Here is a 21,399-nt window from a genome sequence, read left to right as displayed (position 1 = left end):
TCTGTTGCCTGCCAGACCCTCCTGCTCAAGAGTCTTCCCCACCACCCACTGGCTGTACCTCTGATCTGTGTACATTATTCCATCTCCATGCCCTGCCTCACCAATGACCCCAAAAGCCTCCAATTGGTCACTCTCTTTCCCCTGCTGCCTGTTTTGGGCCATTTCCACACAGCAGCCAGAGTGATCTTTTAAACCAGGAAGAAAAGGATGGCCTTAGTACAGTGCCTGGTATGCAATAGATATTCAATTAAAAACTTGCAGAATGAATAAATAAGTGAAAAGTAACAGGAGGGAGAGGGAGGCATAGAAAAGAAAAGAAACCAGGGCACCTGGGTGGCTCAGTCGGTTAAATGTCCAACTTCAGCTCAGGCCATGATCTCATAGCTCATGAGTTTGAGCCCCACGTCAGGCTCTGCACTGACAGCTCAGAGCCTGGAACCTACTTCGGATTCTGTGTCTCCCTCTCTCTCTGCCCCTCCCCGGCTCATGCTTGCTCTCTCTCTCTCTCTCTCTCTCTCTCTCTCTCTCTCTCTTCAGAAATAAACGTTTTGGTTTTTGTTTTTTTTTAATTTCCTCCCTGTCCTGGAGGAGCTGAGAATCTAGCTGAGGACACAAGATATACATGAACAATCTTGAGAGCAAAATAATGCAATGTAAGTGATGATGTAAGTAGAATGAAAAAGTTTTTTTCCTTAAGCAAGACACATTTTTTAAGAAAATGGGATAATCTGTGCCTCCAAAACAAAAAATCGTGTGCTGCTATTTATGTGATGGACACGTAGTTTCTCTCTGCATCAACCCCTTCCCTGAATAAAGTGAGTGCATGACTCAGGTTGGGCCAATCACTGGTTTCAGCAAGGGGCGCAGGGACAGGTATGTGACCTTGCAAACAGGGCTGATCAGAGCCCTTGGTAAATGAACAATAGAAGAAAGAGGGGCTTTTTTCCTTTGGGATTACTCATAGAGAAAAGTAGCCTTAGAGTGGCCAGCAGCCCTCTCTCCCCATATGCAGCGAGATGCTAAGGATAACATCAATAGACAGTCAGAAGCAGACCAAGGTAAGGAGACAGGAGCAGATCTGATGAGTTCATTTAATTCCCTGGATTCAGCTATACCTTAAGTCTGCCCTTGGACTTCCAGGTGCATGAGCCAATATTTTTCTCTCAAAAAATCTACATACAAACCAGAGCCTATCAATTACAGGCTCAAATCCCTTAGTGGATTCCCATCATGTGTGCCATGGGAACTCACCAGGGCCCATAATATCCCACAATCTACTCCAGCGCATTCCTCTCTCTGGCCTCCTTCCTTGCCATCCCCCCTTAGTGGTCTTACCCCAGAGATTCTGGGCCTCCTGTTCTGCCAAGTAGTCCCCTAAGCTCACTTCTGTAACCAGGGCCTCGGCCCTCACAATTTTCTCTGCCCCTAGACCAGCTAGCTATATAGGCCTCAGATCTCCCCATCAGAGCCCTCTCTGGCCACACAATCTAACATATGCCTCCCCCACCAGGCACTCTGTATCGAATCACCCACTTCATCTTCTTCACAGTGCTTATTCTTTCCCGAAGTATCTACCAATTTGTTTCCTTGGGTGTCTCCTTTCTCCCCACCTAGCTTGTGAGTTCTGGTTGAGGTGTTCTCAGGACTGTGCACAGTGTGTAGTACAGAACAGGGCTCATTCCAGAGAGACTTCTTGTGGGATTAATCCCAACAACCTATTAACAGGGGGCAGGGGCACAGTTCCCACAAAGCAAAAGCCATGAGACTGGAGATTTGGTGCCCCAGTGAAGAGGCTCCTCCTCTCCAACCAGAGCTGAGGCTGCAGGCCAAGGCTGCTCCATCTATGCTTGTAGCCAGAGCCTTTGAAAGCACCATGGTGGCCCAGTCACCAGGGAAAGGTCCAATCCAGTTCCTGAGGCAAAAAGCCCTTTCTGTCCACCCTTAGGAGTACCTCCAGTCCTGCTCTCTTCCTTGAGGCCACAGGGCTGTGCAGCTGCTGCTTTAGCTGACTTGCCAGCTGGAGAGCTTGGGTTTGGCTGTCTTGCCTAGCAGGCCAAAAGCAGCATCCAAGGAGTGGGGAACACCGCACTTTGGTGAGCACCCCCTTGTGCCCAGGACCACACAGGGCATGTTCACAGTTCACATTGTCATTTAGTTTTCACAGTAGAGAAAATCAAGGTCTGATATAACTTAACCACATACTCTTGTGGTTACCCAGCCAGGAAGTGGTGTTGTGGGTGAGACCAGCCCTGCCAGCCCAGCCCGGTTCCTGAGCTATGGCCTGGAGTCTGGTGCCTTCTGCATTCCTGCCTCTTCCAAAGGCCACTCAACCTCATGCAGGTCAAGTCATGGGTTTAGAAGTCCCCTCTGCAAAACACTGGCAGAGCCCTCAAAGGCCAAGCCCAGTTCCAGAAACCCTAAGAACAGTGATGCCACAGCACTGGGGTGTGAAGCCATCCCCCCGAGATGGGAAGTGTCAACTCACCCTACGTATTTTTGAAGACGCAAGGCAGCTTTGTCTACTTTTGGACAGAGAGACCCTCAGAGGAAACAATTTGGGTCTCTGGGACTCAGTCCAAAGACACTTTAGAAAGTTACTCTTGGGTGGGGAGGGCTCACTTCCCATCAAAATGGGAGCTCCAAGGGGCAGGCTATTTCTGCTCACCCTCAGATGGACCCCCGGAGGGGATTAGCCTTCTGAGGGGAGCCCCAGGCCCTGGCCCAGGGCAGCTGTCACAGACCCACTTCCTGGGGTGGGTGCCCAGTGCACACCCCAGGCTCCATTTCCACTGTGCGCTTGCACAGGTATAGCATGCCCTGAGGTGGGACTTGTGACAAGAGGAGTCTGGAATGTAAAACTCCTTATCCTGGGACTTCAGAGTGACCCTCCTTCAGGTTCTGGACAGGGTTGAATAAGGGCATGTGCTAAAACTCCTGCACTCACCACCAGAACCTTCCCTTACCCAGCCTCCGTCACCCAGGCTGTCACAGGCATTCACCTAAAATAGAACCTCTCCAAGAAACAGCTAAAACGCCCCTCAGTGACTCATCGCCCAGATGGGCACAGCTATTTCTATCCAGCCTCTTCTAGATGGCAAGGAGCCTTGACCACGCCCTCTCCCAGCCCCACCCAGACTCAGGCCCAGGCAGAAAGGCCTCCCAGGGAGGACACTGGGAGGGGAGCACTCTGAGCCCAGCAAGACTTCCCTCTGCCTCCCCCACTGATCATCAGGAGCTTGATCGGAGGGGTTCAGCCTTAGCCTCTTCCTCCCTCCTCCAAGGTCCTCATCCCTGTGTTAGGGGGATGGATGCTGTCTACTGGACAGGGAGATAGATGGCCATGCACCCCAGCTCACTTGCCCACCTAGGCTGGGCATACATGGCCAGGCCTGTGGCAGACTCGTCAGCCCTGGGACCAGAGCAGTGAGAGCCTTCCTCATCTAACTGTATTCGGTGTCTGTGGCTTCTTGGCAGCCTCCAATCCAGCTGCCCACCAGAATCACAATGAATGGCCTTCTACTAGTGTGACGGGAAACCTGTCCTAGAGTCATGCTGTCCAGTACCTCCATGAGCCTGACCTGGCACATGGCCAGGAGATGAGCAGGCTATCCGCCACAGAACTCACGTCCCAAGAACCAGAGGTGAGCTAAGGGGACTGCCCAGGGCTGCACTGATGTGGATGGCTCTGTCAGACACTAGCTTTTGTCAGGCTGACCCTTCTTGCCAGCAAGGAAACCCATCCTGTCATCTCAGAGGCGGGACACCTGTGCATCCCAGCCCAGTGGGGCCCGAGCAGCAGTAGGAATGGGGAGGCTCAGTGTGGTGTGCAGGCCAAGAGCTGCTTTGGAAGTGGGGGAAGCAGAAGCTACAGGAAAGTGGCTTCCCTCAGGGAGCTGCTTCCTGCCCTGCCAGGAGCCTGCTGGGGATTCAGAAAAGCAGGGCCTTATGGGTTCTGGCTCCGAAGGGACTTTCATCCCAAGAAGAGCCTTTCTCAGCTGCTCCCTTACTTGAACTTACTTGCCCCGAGCTTCTGCTTTCTGTTCTTCCACAGGCCCTCTGCCTTCACGTGTCTTCCTGACCAGCTGAATCTATGGTCTGTCACGCAGTCACTCTGCTAAATGTCTGTGCTCTCTTAATCTATGTCTGCTTCAGAACTGGATCCAGCCAGATACCTTTTTTCCCCCGGGCCTACACCCAAACAGATAAATGGGCACCAGGTGGATGGGCTCCACTGTAAATTAACTTGCGTCTAACTTCTCCTGGACCCCCATATCTGCCCGGTTAACTAATTCACTCCATCTCCCCAGGAGGCTTTTGTCCACAATGGCTTGTTCAATTTCTCGTGTCCCTCTCCCTGCCTGTCCCCCTCCCTTGCTTTCTGGCTCAAACCGCTGCCCTGCTTCCAATGTCGTCAAGAGGAGCCACACAATAGGCTTCCTCCTCCACACTGAGGATCTAGACCTGCCTCTTTGGGGGCTCCGCTCTTTCAACCACACTCCACCCCCCACATTCCTGTGCAGCCCTTGCCTCTCAGAACTCCAGTGCCATTGTCTCTTGCTTTTCGGAGCCCTCCTCTGTCTGCGCACCTTTCCTGTGCACACCACTGTCTTGTGTTCTCTCCTTTCCTGCTCGGTCAGGCCTCTCAAGACTTGGCCACATAGACGGCCCTCAAAAAACGCTGTGCTGAGTAAAAGAGCAAAAAAGAGCACATTCTGTGCAATTCCATTCATACGGGGCTCTAGAATAGGCAAAACTTGTTTATGGTGGATAAAAACCAGAACAACTGTTGTGTCTGGAGGAAGGGTGGGGATGGATAGGAATGGGGCCTGAAGGGACTTTCTAGGGTGATGAGGACGTCTACCTTGATAGAGGGGTTTGGCTGACACAGCTGCATGCTTTTGTCAAAGCTCACTGAATGGTACACTTGGGCTCTAAACATTACAATACATGTACATTTTAACTAACCCCATCCCCCCATACTAAACTCAAGTTAATGATATGCTTACTGAAGTGTTTAGTGGGAAGTATACTGATGTCAATATGCCTGTGAATTTCAAAGTTCTCTGGCCCTGACTTGTCTGCTGCATGCCAGGGTCTTAGATTTGTCAGCCTACTGAACCCCACTTAGATGCTCACAGGCACCTCCAACCTGACGTGGCCCAAATGGAAAAATTCTCCATCTCTATCCCCTAACCCCCATGTGCAACACATTTCCAAAATCTGTCTGTCTAGCTTCTGAAATCCACCAGGAGTCTTTCAAGGTTCTTCACTCCCACCACCCCAGCCCCAGCCTGCTCTGGGGATCCAGCCCCACCGGTGGCATGGGCTCTTCTCCACCCAGCAGTCAGAGGAGTGGGGTGTTGTTGTTGAGAGTTTTGTGATAAAATAAATATAACATAAAACTGGCCATTTAACCATTTTAAGTGTACAATTCAACGGCATTAATTACATTTATAATGTACAACCATCGCCGTTATCTATTTCTAAAGAGGTGTTTTTAAATGCACATCTGACCTTCCCACTGCCACTTTTCAAAATCTTTGGAAGCCCATCTAGAGACCCCAGCAGGATCTGCCTGCCCTTTGGGCCTGCTCACGGCACTCCAGCCACCCCAGCCCTGGCTTGTTCCCACGCACTTCCCCTCAGGCCTCCCTGGGCCCCACCTGTCCCTAGGCCAACTCCAGTCTAATGTCTCCTCCTTGTAGAAGCCCCCAAGAGTCTTGGTGCAGCAGCATATCAAACACCCCAGCCTCCCTCCTGGTCCTCCGCACACCTTACCCCCAGGTATGACTGTGTGTTTGCTTGGGTGGTTACTGGTGGAAGGGCAGCCTCTCCCTCTGGCTTGCGGGCTCCACAGGGCTGAGCAACATACTTCAGCTCTGCCTGATTCTCCAGTGTCAAGGACAGTTCCTGGCTTAACATAAGGGCTCAAAAGTATTTGCAGGGGAAGGAAAGGATGGGAAGAAGGGAAAGGGTCACCATCTGACAATGGGTACAGGCAGACCTGCCCAAGGTGACCAGCCAGCATCTGGTTACTTCACTGAGCTCTCCTGCCTCTTCCTGCCTCTGGCTTTCTCTGTCACCTCCCTTTCCTGTCTCTCCCCCCTGTTCCTTCTCCCTGTTCCCACTTTATTTATTTCTCTTTTTTTTCTCAATTTTTACTCAATTCTCTTCTCATTCTGTTTCTTTTGCCCACACATATAGGAGCAGGTGTTTTGAGAATAAAATCTCAGGTTTCTGCTCTGAATTAATTTCACATTCATTCTTAGATAACTGTACAGCCCCCTTTGTAGCTAAAAGTTGGAGTGCCATGCCTGACAGCTCCAGCTATGAAACAGCTCCCACTCCCACACAGCTGTCTCTTCTGCATGTACCCAGTGGCTCTGGCCTCTGCCCCGCAGTGGTCCCAGCAAGGAGGCCAAGAGTCCTGCCTCCTGGGAGCACGGACTGGCAGCAGGGCTGGCTGTCCAGGACTGACTGAAGCTTGGCAGGTATTTCCCTATTGACTTGAAGACTGTTTGGCTTCTGGAAGGCAAGCTGCTCAAGGACTGGATGTACTGTGGGAGAAAGGTTTCCCAAAGGGCCTGCCCCCTGGAGACCAACTTCCATTTGGCTTAGCGGTGGAGAAGGGAAGCCTGGGCATGTGTGCAGACACCACCTCCTCCTAGGCCCAGGGAGGAGGGAGACAACTTTGCCTTTCCTCAGCCCACTGCTGATCTATGTCCTCCTAACACCTGCTCCTCATTCCCTACCGGCCCAGGAGGCAGTGTGGCCATGGAGAAGCAGAGGGAAGGGGGCAAGCCTGGTGGCTGCAGCGGAGGGATCCGGTGCGGCACTCACAGCACCTCCCCCGGGCCATCTGGTGCTCCGGCCCTTGCCGGAAAGGAGTGGGATGCAGGCAGTAGAGGAAAGGCTTATGGCCATTGCTTCATCTCCCTCCCTTCTCCACACCGCCCACCATGGGTAAGTGCCTAAGCCCTTACTTAGCCCATGGGTAAGTGCTGATGGAGCAGGTTAGGGGGGAGGCCAGTGCACAGTGGATTAAACACCGTTGGGTTGGTCTCGGCAAAGTCTAGACCTTAGGACAGGCAAAGAAAGACCGTGATCATTCTTCTGTAGTTTTTCAGAGGGGCTTCTGAGCAATTCCGACTAGGGCAAGGGAGATGGGAGGCAGATGAGCTCAGATGAGCTGTCTGAACCTGGAAGGCTAGAGATGGGGTAGCAGCTCTATGGCTCCCCACTGGGGCAGAGGGTGGGCCTCCCAGGGGCAGGCTGCGGCTGCACTGTAGCTGGTGCTCTGGGACGCTTCTGCCAATCAGATCTGGAAGCACAGGCATGCAGCCAGCCCTGCGTCTGCACCAGCACGTGCTCTTGTGACGCTCTTCCCCGGGTGAGGCCAGATGCACATCTGGAGGAAGTCCAGGCCAGGACGTGCTGCTGGGCTGCCCCTGGCCATCACTCGTATTCTCTAGCAGCCCACTCCCACCCCCACTGCCCACCCAAACCTCACCTCCCAGATTCCACCCAGGAGGCTCACAACCATGCCTTGTCTCCCATCCCCCCTATCAGAATAGAGCCTGATTTGTGCAACAAGGGCCTCCCTCCTGCAGGAGAAAGGGGTGGCAGGCCTGAACATTAAGTCATTGAAGAGTAGAGAGGTGGGCTAATAGGCCTGAGCTGGCATGAGGCATCAGCAAAGCCACCGAGGCTGGTCCCTGGCCCTCTGCCTCTCCTTTAGAGAAATCAGACATTTGGGAAGTTAAGGTACTTTTCTCAGGACCCACATCCAGGGAGAGAAGAGAACAATCTTCCTGTCTTTTCCCTATCACTGGTACTGAATGGGCTTACATCCTAATGCCTCTGGCCTCCTGATCAGTGCTCCTCCTCACAGGGACGGTCTCTCGTGGGTGGTGAGAGATGTTCAGACCCCACAAGGAAACCCCCAGTCTTTTGCCACAATTTCAAACAGGGTAAATTATTCACCTGCCCTGAGCTCCAGGACCACAAAACTCCGGAAAGAAATGGCCGCACCACAAAGAGTGGCTGAGATGGCCTTGTTTGTTCTGAACTCTCCTCAGGAAGAGGAGGAAGAGTGGACTGTGGACAGGGAAAATGGTGCTGAGAGTCCCTGAGGGAAAACTGGAGACCTAGCCACTGATTCTGGATCCCCAGGTCTATTGCTCCAAAATGACCCTGAATAAGCCAAGACTTCCCAAGACTTCGTCTCCTTGTCTATAAACAGAGAGTGCCCTGAGCTCCTTCCCTGACTTCCATGCAGCCTCAATGTGCTCCAGGCCTCCAAAGCCCAGCAAAGTACATGGGCAGGCATCCTTCTCTCAAAGGAATCACAGCCTCGAGAGCTAACCAACTGGGGCCCGGGCAGAATAGTAAGCACCCACCCGGAAGCCTGGGGACTGACAGAAGACCAGGCCCACCAACCAGAACAGTAGTGGCTCCAGATCTGAGCCATTATTCTGGCCAAATGGGGTTGACCGTTCTACCTGTTTGTGATTCTCATCTCCAGAACTGGCCTGCTGCTTCTGCAAGACTCAGCTAAAGTAACAAGATTCTAACTGATGCCATGAGATGGAAAGACAAATTCACGGAGTTCCAGTGGCCATCTTTTTCCTCCTTTCTGCTCACCTGCCCTCACTCACCGAGCAGCGTGAACACTGTGCTGTTGTTTAGCACAACAACTGTCACACTCCTAATCTGCACTGCAACTTGAGGTACGAGTCAGTGATTTTCTACCTCTGCCACACATGAAAATGGTCCATTTTCCATGGTCACATTTCTTTCCAAAGATCCAAGGGAAGCTTCATTAGCAGTCTTAGAAAGGCCATGGAACCCTCCATGTCACTTGCGTGGCCCTTGTCCCTCTCTAGAACTGCTATATCCCTCCTTCTGCCAGCAGGAAGCTGAGGAGCATGTTGACATGCCCTGATGAGGCTTCGGTGAGCTTCAAGCCAGAATGTGGGACCCAGGCCTCCTCAGCCCCGCCACCGCCACCGCAGCATCATCACTGCACTAAGCAGTTTCAGACACACAGCCCCACCCTGCAGACAAGGTCCCCAGTATGCCCCCCAGTGGCCAGTGTCTGCAGTGCATCTGGTGCTGGAACCAGCACCACCTCTTCTTGCACCGTAGCAGGGCCCCTGCTGAGAAGAGAGTCCTGGACCTGGGTGTCCTGGGAAAGGTCGCTTTGCCTGACCGCCCTGCCACCTAGACACACCCTACTTCAGAACCAGCCCCTGGCCCTGCCCAGCATCTCAGGCCAGGCAGGAGCCCAGCCCACAGACACCAGGGTAATCCCAGAAACGGCCTTCTTGGCTGGCAAAACATCAAGTTAGGAGGTGTGTCAGGACAGGTATGGTCTGACCAGGGCGGATCAGCAGGTGCGTGAACAAAACCTGCAAACTGTTTTTCTCTTTCTGTGCAAAAGGACCAGGAAGGTGAATCTACTTTCAGCAGAGTGACAATGGACAACCGCTCTGACTCGAGAATTACGTTCTGCCAGCCTCTCAGGAAAATGTGCTGAGGGCTCTTTCTCCTTGACTGGAACACCACCGAAAGCCAGCTCTGGAGAAGAAAAGGTTCTGCTTGGAGACCCTGTCAGAAAAGGGCATCCACCAGGTTCCGAGAACCTGGAGAATGGACTAGGTCAGCATTTCCCAAACTGATGCCATGGAACAGCGGCCCCTAATGTTCTGAGAAAGCAAGTCTGGGAAAGGCTGCTGGCTACAGCTCTGTCTTGGAGCTCCATGGTGCCGTTCAGGGTGCTGAAGGCCTGAGAAGCCTCCCAGCAAAGAACCAATGCATTTGTCTGGCTCAGATTTGCTTGAAGCACCTGGCTGAGAGGACTGCTCTTCACCAAACACTGTGAATCTGCAGTTAAGTCTGAGGCCCCTTCCTTCCTGGCCCTGAGCCTCGGCTTCTTCCCGGCACAACGAGGCAGATGGACCGAGTGTGGCCAAGGTCCTCCCACTCTGCTGTTTTTCCTGGCACATTAAAGGCTGGCTCCCTTCCCACGTTACCCAAGGTCCTGGGCTTGGGGGAGCCTGTTGTGTGGCAAGGGCTGGGTGCCCACCAGGACCAGTGCCCCATATGTGGCTCTCCCTTGACCTCTGCCCTTCAGGTCCTATAGCTCAAGTGAGCATCTCAGGGAGGCTAAAACCCAGAGGGGCAACACCACACAGGGGCCACCGCAGCATCTCACCCCTGCCTGTCAAACCTTACTCCTGGGGGGCCAGGGCTTCTGGCTTCTGGTTTGTGCTGGCACAAACACACAGGTGAGTTTCTTTGGTGTGGATCACACTGTTCTAAGTACTGAAGAGCAAACACTTACCTAACTGATCAGCTCAGGGATGGGCCTGTTTCTAATCACAGATGTAATAATCACGAGTGTGCACGCCTCCTCAAGGAAGCCCCCACACTCCAGGAGCAACTCCAAACGTACTGAGTCATCTCCCCACAACGGCAGCTCCTTCCTTGGAATCTCACACTTACCTCTCGCAAACCACACATCCCACACCCACAGCACCTCATGTCACAAATAGACCCCGACCTGTGAACAATTATTATCACTCATCTCCCCCACCCACGAGGTCCAAATGGCTCCTGCTGCTGATAATCCCAGAGGCGGCCATGCCTGTGCCTATAGCCCGGCCATGCTCCATCCTGCCCAAGGGCAGAGCCCTGGAGGAGGAACTAGAGACTTCTATGGGTTACCCCAGAGGAGAGGGAGGAAGCTGACAAGCCCACTCAGTTCATTTCAGAGGCATGGCCCCAGTTGCACTAGTACACTGGGGCACCCAGCCTCCAGGTCCCCAAAAAGAGCCTTCAGGGTTTTGGCTGAGCATCCCACAGCAACTCAAAGCATCCTGAACAAAGCCAGGATGGGGCTGTGGACCCAGGGCACAAAGGAGGCCAATCTCGTGGAAATGCCCCTTCAGTGACTGCTCAGTGAGTGCAGGATACCATCACCCATTGTGAATGCTTGGCTCCCAGCCTGGGTCTCTACCCTGAGGTTGTTTCTCTGGGGATGGCTAGCTTTTCTGCCACCTCAGGCCCAGCTAACTGGAATGAAAGTCCAGAGGAGAAGCTTCCCAGAGCTCAACTGGAAGGCTGTTTCCTGCCTCCCCTAAAACCTTGCTTCCCTCACCAGCATCCCCCTCCAGTGCCCACTGTCAGGGAAGGAGGCTGGCCTAGAGCCAGGGAAATCTGCCTCCCCTCCAGCCTGTGGCTATTTATAGCCCTCTCCAAATGAGTATCCATTGAGAAAAGTTGCCCGGAAGCCTGTCTTTGGCCCTCTCTAAGGCCATTTTTCTGGGTCAAACTCACACCAGCTACAAAAGCATCTTCTACTCTGGGACTCTGCCCAAGCTTTCAGGAGGTGCAGGAATCCCTCAGGAGATCTGTGGCCAGGCCTGTTCTGCTACCACATCTTGAGCCAGGAAGACACAAATGCTGGTGGCTCAGGGAAACAACCAGGAAAAGAGAGTTGGTTAAAGAGGGGAAGGGAACCGAGGGAGGCATGGGAAGGTAGGTGGGGGAAGCCGGCGCAGAAAGTGGTTACCTGGGTGAGGTGAGGGTTGGGGTTGAACCCACACTGGTTGCAGACCTTGTTGTGACACTGGGTGCAGGTGTTGAAGTTTGGCTGGCTGGGGGTCGACGTGAGGTCCGAGGTCTTACATATGGGACACAGCGTGCTGCTGGGAAGGGGGGCGATCTGGGGGACGGAGTAGGGTGATGTGGGGGTGCTGCCTCTGTCCGGTGACACAGAGGGCGACCGCCCTGATCTCTGCGTCCTGCTGTCTACCTGCAGTGTCCTGCGCGGGCCATCAGCCTCCTGGCCTGCTGGGCCCTGTGCCCTCGTCTCCCGGGGGCTCTCGCGGCCGGGAGCAGTAGCAGAAGCCTGCTTCGGGGTTGGGGAAGCTGCTCTCTGGCTACCCGGGGGCTCCTTGGGGTCCAGTCTCCTGGAAACGCTGAAATGACATTGAAAATCACTATGTTAGAGACACTTCTCAGAGAAGCAGCCTGCAGGGGGCTCTATCAAGCTCGGTGACCCTGCCGAGCCCCATTCCGCTCTCCTCTTCCTGCCCAGTGGCATCATCACAGCTACCATTTGCTGAGTGCTGATTGTGTCCCATGCTGAGCGCTGACAAGCGTCTCCCATTTGAACCCTCAGCACCAGGTCATGTGGTAGAATCTTGAGTTCCCCTCCTACATCCTGATGAAGTACAGATTCAGATTCAGCAAGTCTAGTGTGAGGTTTGCATTTTTAAGAATCTCTAAGGTGATACCTATACTGTGGTCTGCAGACCACACTTTAAAGAACCAAGGCTCTAAATCTATACGTTAGAAACACCTGGAGTTATTTTTAAATTTCTGATTCTCAGATTATACCCCAGACAAATTACATCAGAATCTGTGGGGGCAGGGGCACCTGAGGTGCTAGGTTGAGCATCCAATTTCGGCTCAGGTCACGATCTCGCAGTTTGTGGGTTTGAGCCCTGCATCAGCTCTGTGCTGACAGCTCAGAGCCTGGAGCCTGCTTTGGATTCTGTGTCTCCCTCTCGCTCTGCCTCTCCCCCGCTCACACTTTGTCTTTCTCTGTCTCTCAAAAATAAAAGATAAATAAAAAAGAATCTGTGGGGGCAGGACCCTGGTATTAGTATTTTTCCCTCCCCAGGTGATCCCAACATACAGCACAAGTTCAGAGCTATTGCCCTGGCAGGTCTGTTCTGGTTTGTTCCCTTCAAAGGCTGACCCCAGACAGTTGGAGATGGGTGGGGGAGGCATCCCAATGCCTACCTAGTTAATGCCATCTCCAGCAGTGACAAAGGAACCTACTTTCTGGCAGCTCACCAGCAGGCCTGATGCTAGACCAAGTCCATCGAGATGGGTGAAGTGTTACTCTTCCGCTAGTACAAGGCTGGGTGGGGTTGCGGTCCTAGGATCCAGCCCTTGAGGAACCACTGAGAAGAAGTCCAATGTACCTGACCCCCATCTCCATTCTGACCTGGCGCAGCTGCAGGGAAGCCCGCAGAGTTGAGTAGTTCAGTAAGGTAGAAAGTTAAGCTAAACTCAATTTCCTTATTTTCCTTTTCCCCATTTTCCTTTTCCAATTTGAAAGAAGCTGAGCACAAAAAGCCAAAGGCAATGTTTTATATGGCTTCCCTGAAATTCTATCCTTGTTCCAGTGTGTATTCATCTGGGTGGATACTGGCACCCAGGAGACAGGACAGACTGGCTGAGCGCCACTGTGGAGGCTGGACCACAGCTGCCTGCAGGGAGGCCACCCTGGCGCCATCTGCCCTAGTGCCCTGTGTCCTCCTAGGGTCTGACTGACTGACAGGAGGGGATTCTGAGTTTGCTGCCCCTAGATGAAAGCCATCTGCTTGCAAAAAAGATTCAGGGGCCAACTGGTAGGATGTCTTAAAACAAGCCATTTCAGACGGGGGTGGGGGTGGGGCAGGGGGCGAGGAGCCCACCTGGGGAGGCCTCCTCCAAGACTGTCTGCAATTCTTCCTCCCTTCTGAGGAACAGTGGGGGGAGAGCCACACCTTCGGTCTAATAAAGACTCTTCCAGAAAAAAGAAACACTATTACATGTCTATCAAACATTTCTTTCATCAACCAACAACAGCATATACCCACCCATCCATCCCATCTCACAGACCTGCCACTTTCGTCTTCAATAGGATCTCCAGAACCTGAGAGTCTAGCCCCCCTGGGCCATCTTGCCACCAGCTGTGAGGCCCAGTATTAGTGGCCGCAGCATCTCTGGGCCACACTTGGAACCTAGGCTCCACGGCCTTCCAGCAGACTAATTTCTAGGCATGGTAAAGAAAGATTCCCACTTGGTTAATTTATAATTTCACTTTTTATTTGAATGATTTGGGGCTGGAATTTAAAAGCAGCACCTGACTGTATGTTAACTATACTGGAATTAAAATTAAAAGGGAAAAAAAAAAAAAAAGGAGCCCCTGAAAGCTAATCAGAAGCTACTGAGAGCCCTTTATACCATGTGGAGGGAGGGGCTGCAGTCCCTTTCCCAGGCTGTGTAAGGTCTGAAGTTTTTTTCTGAGGAATGTAGCCATCTCTACTGTCTGTGAGTTGCCTGGTCTGTGACAGGCAATCTTCTGTGTACACAGTTGCATTTTAATTCAATGTTGTATCGCCATGTAGTCTTTCTGGGGACAAAATTTGTGTGACAGAGATCCAGATTCAAGTTAACTTTCAGCTCAGCCAGAGTGACAATGACTAAGCAAACAATGCCTTCTGTGGCCCAGCAAAGTCTGTCCTGCAAGGGCTCCCTGCACCTGGGCCTGATGTGTGTGCACACACCAACACGGTGGCTGTAGGAGACACCTGGCGATCGAGCTGCTTGTCCGCGATCCCTTCTCTTTTCCATCCTCCTGGATGATTCCTCACCCCTTCTCCATGATCTTCAAGCCTCCAGTATGTCTCTCCCTCTCTTTACTGTCACTGACAACCTGCATGCCATCTCACCAAGAAAGTGGGAGCTACTAGAGGAGAATTTGCACATCCACAGCCGCTCGACGTCTGTCCCCCAATATTTGCCAGTCTCCTGTTCCCAAATCCCACTTCTTACCTTCACAAACCACCTCCTCTCCTTCATCAACCATTTCCCCTCTCTATTGGATGATTTCAATAACCATGCAAACATGCTTCTCCCATCCGCAAAATTAATTAATTAATTAGTTAATTAATTAAATAACTTTGACCCACTTTCCCCTTTAGCTACTGCCCCATTTCTCTGCTCCTCCCCTTCCTTCCTCTCAACCCAGTCCAACCTGGCTTTTGCACACCCTTCTACAGAAACCGCTATGGTCACAGTCACCAACGGCCTCCACATTATCAATCCAACAATCCCTTCTCAATCTCTCATCTCACTTCAGCAGCACCACAGGATACTGCTGAGTGCTCCCTCCTTCCTGAGATAAGTTTTCCACTTGCCTTCTGGAACACCTCCTTCTCCCAGGTTTCCTCCTCCCTCCTGGCCACACCTGTTTAAACTCTCTCCCTGTTTAAACTGTCTCTGGCCCAGTCCTCTTCCCTGAACCTGTCACTGGTCTAACTGCAGACTCTGCATCTTGACTGAGATGTCATATGCATAGGCATCCCAAACCTGAAGCATCCAAGCTGAGCTCTTATCTTCCCCTATATGTGCGTTTCCCAGCCTCCCATTGGTGCCATCTCTGACCCCTTCTTCTCCCATCCACGTCAATCCTCAGTAAATCTTGTTGGCTTCAGAGTCTGGCCACTCCCACTGCCTCCTCTCTCCCCACCGTCCCCTCTTTTTTTCAGTTCTGCACAAGCCAGGCTGCTTTCACTCACCCCTCTGTGGTCTTCTCTGCATGGCAGCCAGGGTACTCCTCTACATACATAAATTAGCCACTTCCCTCCTCTGTCTAAACCCTCCAACACTTCTTTTCCCTCCCAGAAGAAAATCCAAAGGCTTTACAATGGCCCCTGCAAGCCCACGAGATACAGCCCCTTTCCCCCTGGCCCCATCCCCTACTATTCTTTCCCTCCCTCCTTCTACTTCCCTTAGGCCAGGCCACTCTCCTCTGGGCATCCACATCTGCAGGCATTTGCACTCCCTCAAGTCTTTGTGCTGGTGGCATCCTTTCAGGGACACTCTCCCTGATCTATTTAAAATGAAGCTTCTGGGACACCTGGCTAGTTGGAAGAGCATGTGACTTTTGCTCTCTGGGCATGAGTTCGAGCCCCACGTTGGGTGTACAGATTGTTAAAAAATAAATAAATAAACTTAAAAAAAATAAAATGTAGCTTCTGTCCCTCCTGCCTCTTTGTTCTCCATGGCATTGAGTACCTTCCAGCTCATCATATGTATTGCTTTTGTGTATCCTCTGTGATCCCCACATTAGACCGTCAGCTCTGTGGGCAGGGCCTCTGTGTGCTACCTCCATAGCTGCATCCTGGAGCCCAGCACAGTGCCTAGCACACACTGGACACACAACTTGTGTTTCCAGAATAGATTGGCTGTAGGCACATCATGACTCAGAAAAGCAAACGTGGCCCAAAAGTGTGTTAGAGCTGAGGAAACAAGGCATGGCACGTGACTAGCATGGTACTCGGCCCTTCCCTGGATCTGAGCTCATGCTGGAGAGAGCTGCAGAAATGATAGTGGAGTCCTCTCTGGTTATTGGCTGCACCCCCAGTCCCACCATACAGAATACTCTGCTCACCATGGTGGTGGTGATGCCAACTGAGCCTTACTGTGAGCCCCACTGTGTGCCAGGCACCTATCACATATTAACTCCTTTATGCCTCATAGCAAATCCACAGGACAGGACCCATTTTGCCCATTTTACAGACAAGGAAACTGCTACACATAGGAGTTATATAACTTGCAAAGCCATCATGACTTGTATCAAGGCCTGCAGTCCCTGTCCTTAACCACTGTCGCACATTGTCACTCTCAGGAGCACAGTGAGGCTGTGGACAGGTAGGCAGCACTGCACTTTGGGCTCTTTGGATTATTTTTTTCTCTTCTGAAGAGCTGGTTAAGTGGAAGCTCCCTAGGAGAAGGTCTCTGACATTTTGCTCCCCACTGCAGCCCAGTCCCCCCACCACTCTTGGTACTGAGCAAGCCCTCAATAAACATATGCAAAGTAAATGGAAAGATGTGTAAGCGGTTCAGCGAGCTCACAGGGTGGGACTGACCTCAGGCAGCAACACGATTCAGTTGGGACCACTTCACATGGAGTTTGCCCAGCAGCGCTGAGAGACTCACAGAGAAAACTAACATTCATTCATTCATTCATTCAGGCATGTAGTCATTCACAAACACCTGCTGACCCCTGGAATAGTTCCAGGCCCCATGATAGGTATTGACGGTATGAACAAACTATGTCTCTGACAATGGAAGGTGGTCTACAGGTGTTCATTGTATTGTATTGTATCCTTTACATCTTATACATATTTTATAAGTACTCTTACATTCTTTAGAAATACCTATTCAATATTTAATTGAAATACATTTTTAAAAAAGTGAATCAGACAGGGATCCAGTCCTCTGGGAGCCTACAGTCTAGAGGGGAGACAGATGTGCAAACAAATCACCGCACGACATGCCTCCACACGGTCCAGGGAAGGGACAGAAGTCTGATGAGGCTTCTCCTTGAGGTGAAAGGGCAAGGGAGGCAGAGGTGAGAGCACATGAAAAGGCTCAGAGACATGACAGAGCATGCTCAGGCTGGGTGGCTGTTGGGGGCAGGCACGGCAGGTTTAAGCCAGTGCTATCCCCAGCACCTAGAACAGCTCCCAGCAATCCTGTGGTCTGAACTTCCTGAACTATGGGCAAGCTTAGAGCTAAAAAGGGAAAGGCCAGGGGAATAATAGGGCCTCTAAGGTTTTCAAACAAGAGAGTGCTCTGGCTGTGTGTCAAGGAGACACTAGAGGCAGGGAAACAGTGAAAAATCGGCAATAGCCCAAGAGACAGTCCATAGGGTGAGAGGGAGGGAAGTTTCAGCAGAGGTATTCTGGCTTGAGGTCTGAGGAGGAATGATCCTTTTGATTGAGACTGGGGGTCCAGGGACAGAAGCCAGTCGGTGAGCAGAGAATGGGGAATAAAATGGCAAAATCATGAGGTTGGATCTGGTTTTGTTGATGTGGGGAGGTAGGTACAAGAGGTATCAGGAGATGGGGTCGGGGCTTGGATTCAATTCAGAGAAGTCTAGATATTTCTATTGGGGAGAGTTAAGGGTTCGATTCACAGACAAGCCTCAGAGATCACACGGGAGCAGTAGTCTAGGAAAGATTTGTGGGGAGCACCAACGTTTATGGGAGCAGAAGAGATGCCAGAAATGGAGAAGTCAGAGAAAGAACAAAAAGACACAACCTCCTCCCAGGGTTTGAGAAGCTCCCAGAGGAGGAGCATTCAACAACCTGCCACGAAGAATCTCTGTGCCTGAAGGCTGCAACACTGGAGAAGCCACAGAAGAAAAGTCTACACCAATGAGGGCCGCACCCTGTGACTGCCCAGGCCTTCTCCCACCCAGACCGACCTGAGAAGGGCTGGCTCCCCATCCTGCTCAACACAGGACCCACCCGTCTCTTGCAGGAGATGCAGGAGCTCCATCTGTGACACATCCCTGGATGCAAGTCTCATAGAGACCAGGATGGCTGGGGTAGCCCTGGGCCTCTTCAGGCGGCCCTCCTTAATAAAGGTCTCCACTGGGTAGAGAAGGGAGAGAGGAAGGAAAGGGGGAGGGAAACATCCACAGGTAGGACACAGTTCAGCCCCACAGAAGACCTGGTTTCATGGATCTGGACCATCAGCAGTGAGGCTCCATGAGGCCAATGGTCCTCCCAAAAGCCCCAGGGACCGCTCTTGCTTGGTGAGGGTTGGGATAAGCACAGGTGAGCAAGGAGGGAAGAAGGACACTGCCATAAAGCAGAGGAGACACAGGAGGACAAGTAGGTGAGAAGGAGGGAGAGAGCAGAGATATGAAGGAGTGGCTGGAAGCCAAGCAGGGAAGACTAAAAATGGCTTATCCAGGGATACATATTTTTAAAAGATAGCCAAGAAAGGTAGAGGGGGTAAAAATAGCTGGATTTCTACCAGCTTTCCTCCCTTTCAGCACTAAAGGCTATTGACTGATCAGAAACAAGTCTTGAAGCTGTTTAGCAGGGCTGGAAGGACCACCCCCCTGGCCACATGGGTGCTGTTGGGGAGGGGCACAGAGCCAATTCAGTTGGCATCCCCCTTGGCACTCCTCAGTACCCCAGTAGCCTCCTGTCCCATACCATGACCACCACTGGGAGAAATGATCCAGACTGTGCTGGTCAGACCTGGGCTCGCCGCTGTCAGATATCCCAGGAAAGGCATGAAGCCAACAAGCTCCACTGACCAAAGATGCCCCAGCCACCAGGCACATCCGTAAGATCAGGGCCACCAGGGAGAGATGTGGCTGCCCAGGTCCACAGTGAGGAGGAGCCTAGAGCCACTGCGGCAGCTGTGCTCAGAGAGGATCTGCTCAGGCTGAAGCAGACTAACAGAAGGAGAAGCAGGGAGGCAGGGAGACAGTGCGGGCTCCAGAGGGAAAACCAGGCTGGGTTCCACATGGCAGCATTCTAGAGCATGCCCCCCACCGCCTCCAGTTGAATATTTAAAAAAGAAATACTTCACACCAATAAATGACTGTCTTTGTTCACCAGGAGGGGATTGAACTTAGGGAAATTGTTTTTCTTAAGTCAGAGCAGCCGGAAGAGGTCCCACAGCTTCAAACAAGGTTTTGATAAATTCATGGCTGACCTTTCTGTAATAGGCAATTATGACTGGGCAGATGCTGTGGGAGGATCCTCTCCTTTCAGGCCCATGCCAGGAAGGGCCACTGGGCCACCCACTGGCACCTGTGGATTCAGGCAGAGAAGCAAGGGTTGCAGAATCTTGGTTTGGGTTTTTCTGTGTATTTTTTTTTTTTTAGTAATCTCCACACCCAACGTGGGGCTTGAACTCACAACCCCGACCCAGATCAAGAGTTGTATGCACTGCTGACTGAGCCAGCTAGGCGCCTCAGGGTTGCAGAATCTTGGGAAGCACGATCAGGTCGTGTGTCCTGGAGCAATTCTCTCACGAATGGATGGGAGGACACAGAAAGTTTGACTTTAGAAAAAACATTCCAGTTTCCACACACAAAAAAACTTGACCTACCCAGTTTCCAGGCCAGTGGCCTTCTGCCTTTCTGATCATGCATCCCTATCAATAAAGTATGTTTGCATACCCCCAACATATGAATACTTATCCACCGATTACGTACACATATATTACTGATAAAACACACCTCCCCAAATGGAAAAGTTTGAAAGGATGAGATAGGATATAAATGTTTTCACAGCTTTAGTTGGCTGCCTCATCTCCCTCCCCTTCTTGGCACGTGTGCCCCAGTTTGGAGGCTCTGCTGAGGAAATTCTTTTATTTTTAATTTTTTTTTTATTTCAGAGAGAGAGAGAGAGCACAAGTGGGGGAGAGGGGCAGAGGGAGAGAGATAGAATACCAAGCTGGCTCCATGCTCAGCACAGAACCCGACATGGGGCTCGATCCCACGACCCTGGGATCACGACCTGAGACGAAATCAAGACTTGGACACTGAACCGACTGAGCCACCCAGGCGCCCCCCCTGCTAAGGAAATTCTTAATCTCCCAATCTTAAAAGGAGTCTGTTTGTGGCCCAGACCAGATTCTCTCCTGCCCCCAGACCTGCCCCATTGAAGGTGGACTTAGGTCAGTGTCAGGAAGGCCCCTTCCTGATCACCTATCAACCAAAAAGAATTTGCTCTGCTGAGACCAACAGCACAGAGGTGAGGGTCTCCATAACACTCAGCTACAGCACTCAGAGCCTTTCATGGGACAGGAAACATAGACCACAGGCTCAGAGCCTCTGAGTTGCTCTCTTGAAGCCAGGGGATGCCCTGCTGGCTGGGGAGGGAAGGTACCACCCACAGGGTTCCTGGGTGGTGGTGGTAGGGTGTCATGCTACACGCAGAGCTCCCCAAGAGGCCAACATCCTCCCCTCCTAACTTCCAGCCCCTTGAAGTTCCTGCCCCACTATGAAGGTAAGGTTCCAAGACCCAAGAGACCCCAGAGAATTAGCTCCTCTCCTACAAGTGAGGACAAAGCACCTTGCCATCCTGGTGACAGCCCCCGCAGCAAGTATATACTTGTGCACTTGGGCATACACGTACTCACACCCCTGAGCAGACAAACCCATGTGAAGATCCCCACCACCTCCACTCATCGTTTCCATTTAGGAACATCTAGCAGTTGGAACTCTTCCTGGGACCAAACAACAAGCTTCAGCTGGTGCCAGGCCAGTCCATCTGGGCCAGCAGAGAACATGTTTAAGGCAGTGAGCTGTGACTGCTTTGCTGCTGCTGAGGGAGAGTTTGGGATGATTCGCCAGGTGGGTCAGGATGGCAGAGAGGGTGACGAGAGGGACCAGTAGGAGTGCAAGCTGCTGCCATCCAGCATGGGCCAGGGGAGCTGCCAGCATGAGAGGAGAGACCACCAGCGCTGGCAGCCAGGTGGGGGCCGGTCCACAACTGTGAGGAAAGCAGGCCCTGGGGACCCCATTCCCCAGCCCTGGGGCCCACATGTTCTGAGCATCTCTCAGAACAATCCCATTTGGTCTTGGTTCCCTTTAGATCCAGCCCATCTCCAGAATCCAGAACAAGGATGGGAAATAAGGGTAACTTTCCTCTAACCCTGTTAAATGATAGTGACTGCATAGAGCACTGGGCTTGGGAAAGATCTATGGGAAAGACTGTTGCCATCACTTAGTAAGGTCTGTCATGAACCTGGGAGTAGGGCCATAGAACTGTCATCCGTGATGTAAAACAAAACCAG

At 52.0% G+C, this 21,399-nt stretch overlaps 1 protein-coding gene across 2 annotated transcripts in view; it reads right to left on the bottom strand.

Annotated features, from left to right (window-relative positions):
* BSN (bassoon presynaptic cytomatrix protein) overlaps positions 1 to 21,399 on the bottom strand; it is a 92,764-nt gene that overhangs the window by 26,518 nt on the left and 44,847 nt on the right. For both annotated transcript variants that reach the window (XM_019416824.2, XM_019416823.2), the window contains exon 2: positions 11,576 to 11,984. In XM_019416824.2, coding sequence (XP_019272369.2) covers positions 11,576 to 11,984 — 409 coding nt within the window. The remainder of the gene's footprint in view (positions 1 to 11,575; positions 11,985 to 21,399) is intronic.

The sequence above is a fragment of the Panthera pardus genome, unplaced genomic scaffold (assembly GCF_024362965.1).
Source record: "Panthera pardus isolate Hobbes unplaced genomic scaffold, ASM2436296v1 HiC_scaffold_8, whole genome shotgun sequence".
NCBI lineage: Eukaryota > Metazoa > Chordata > Mammalia > Carnivora > Felidae > Panthera > Panthera pardus.
This window is presented reverse-complemented; position numbering and strand designations above follow the sequence as displayed.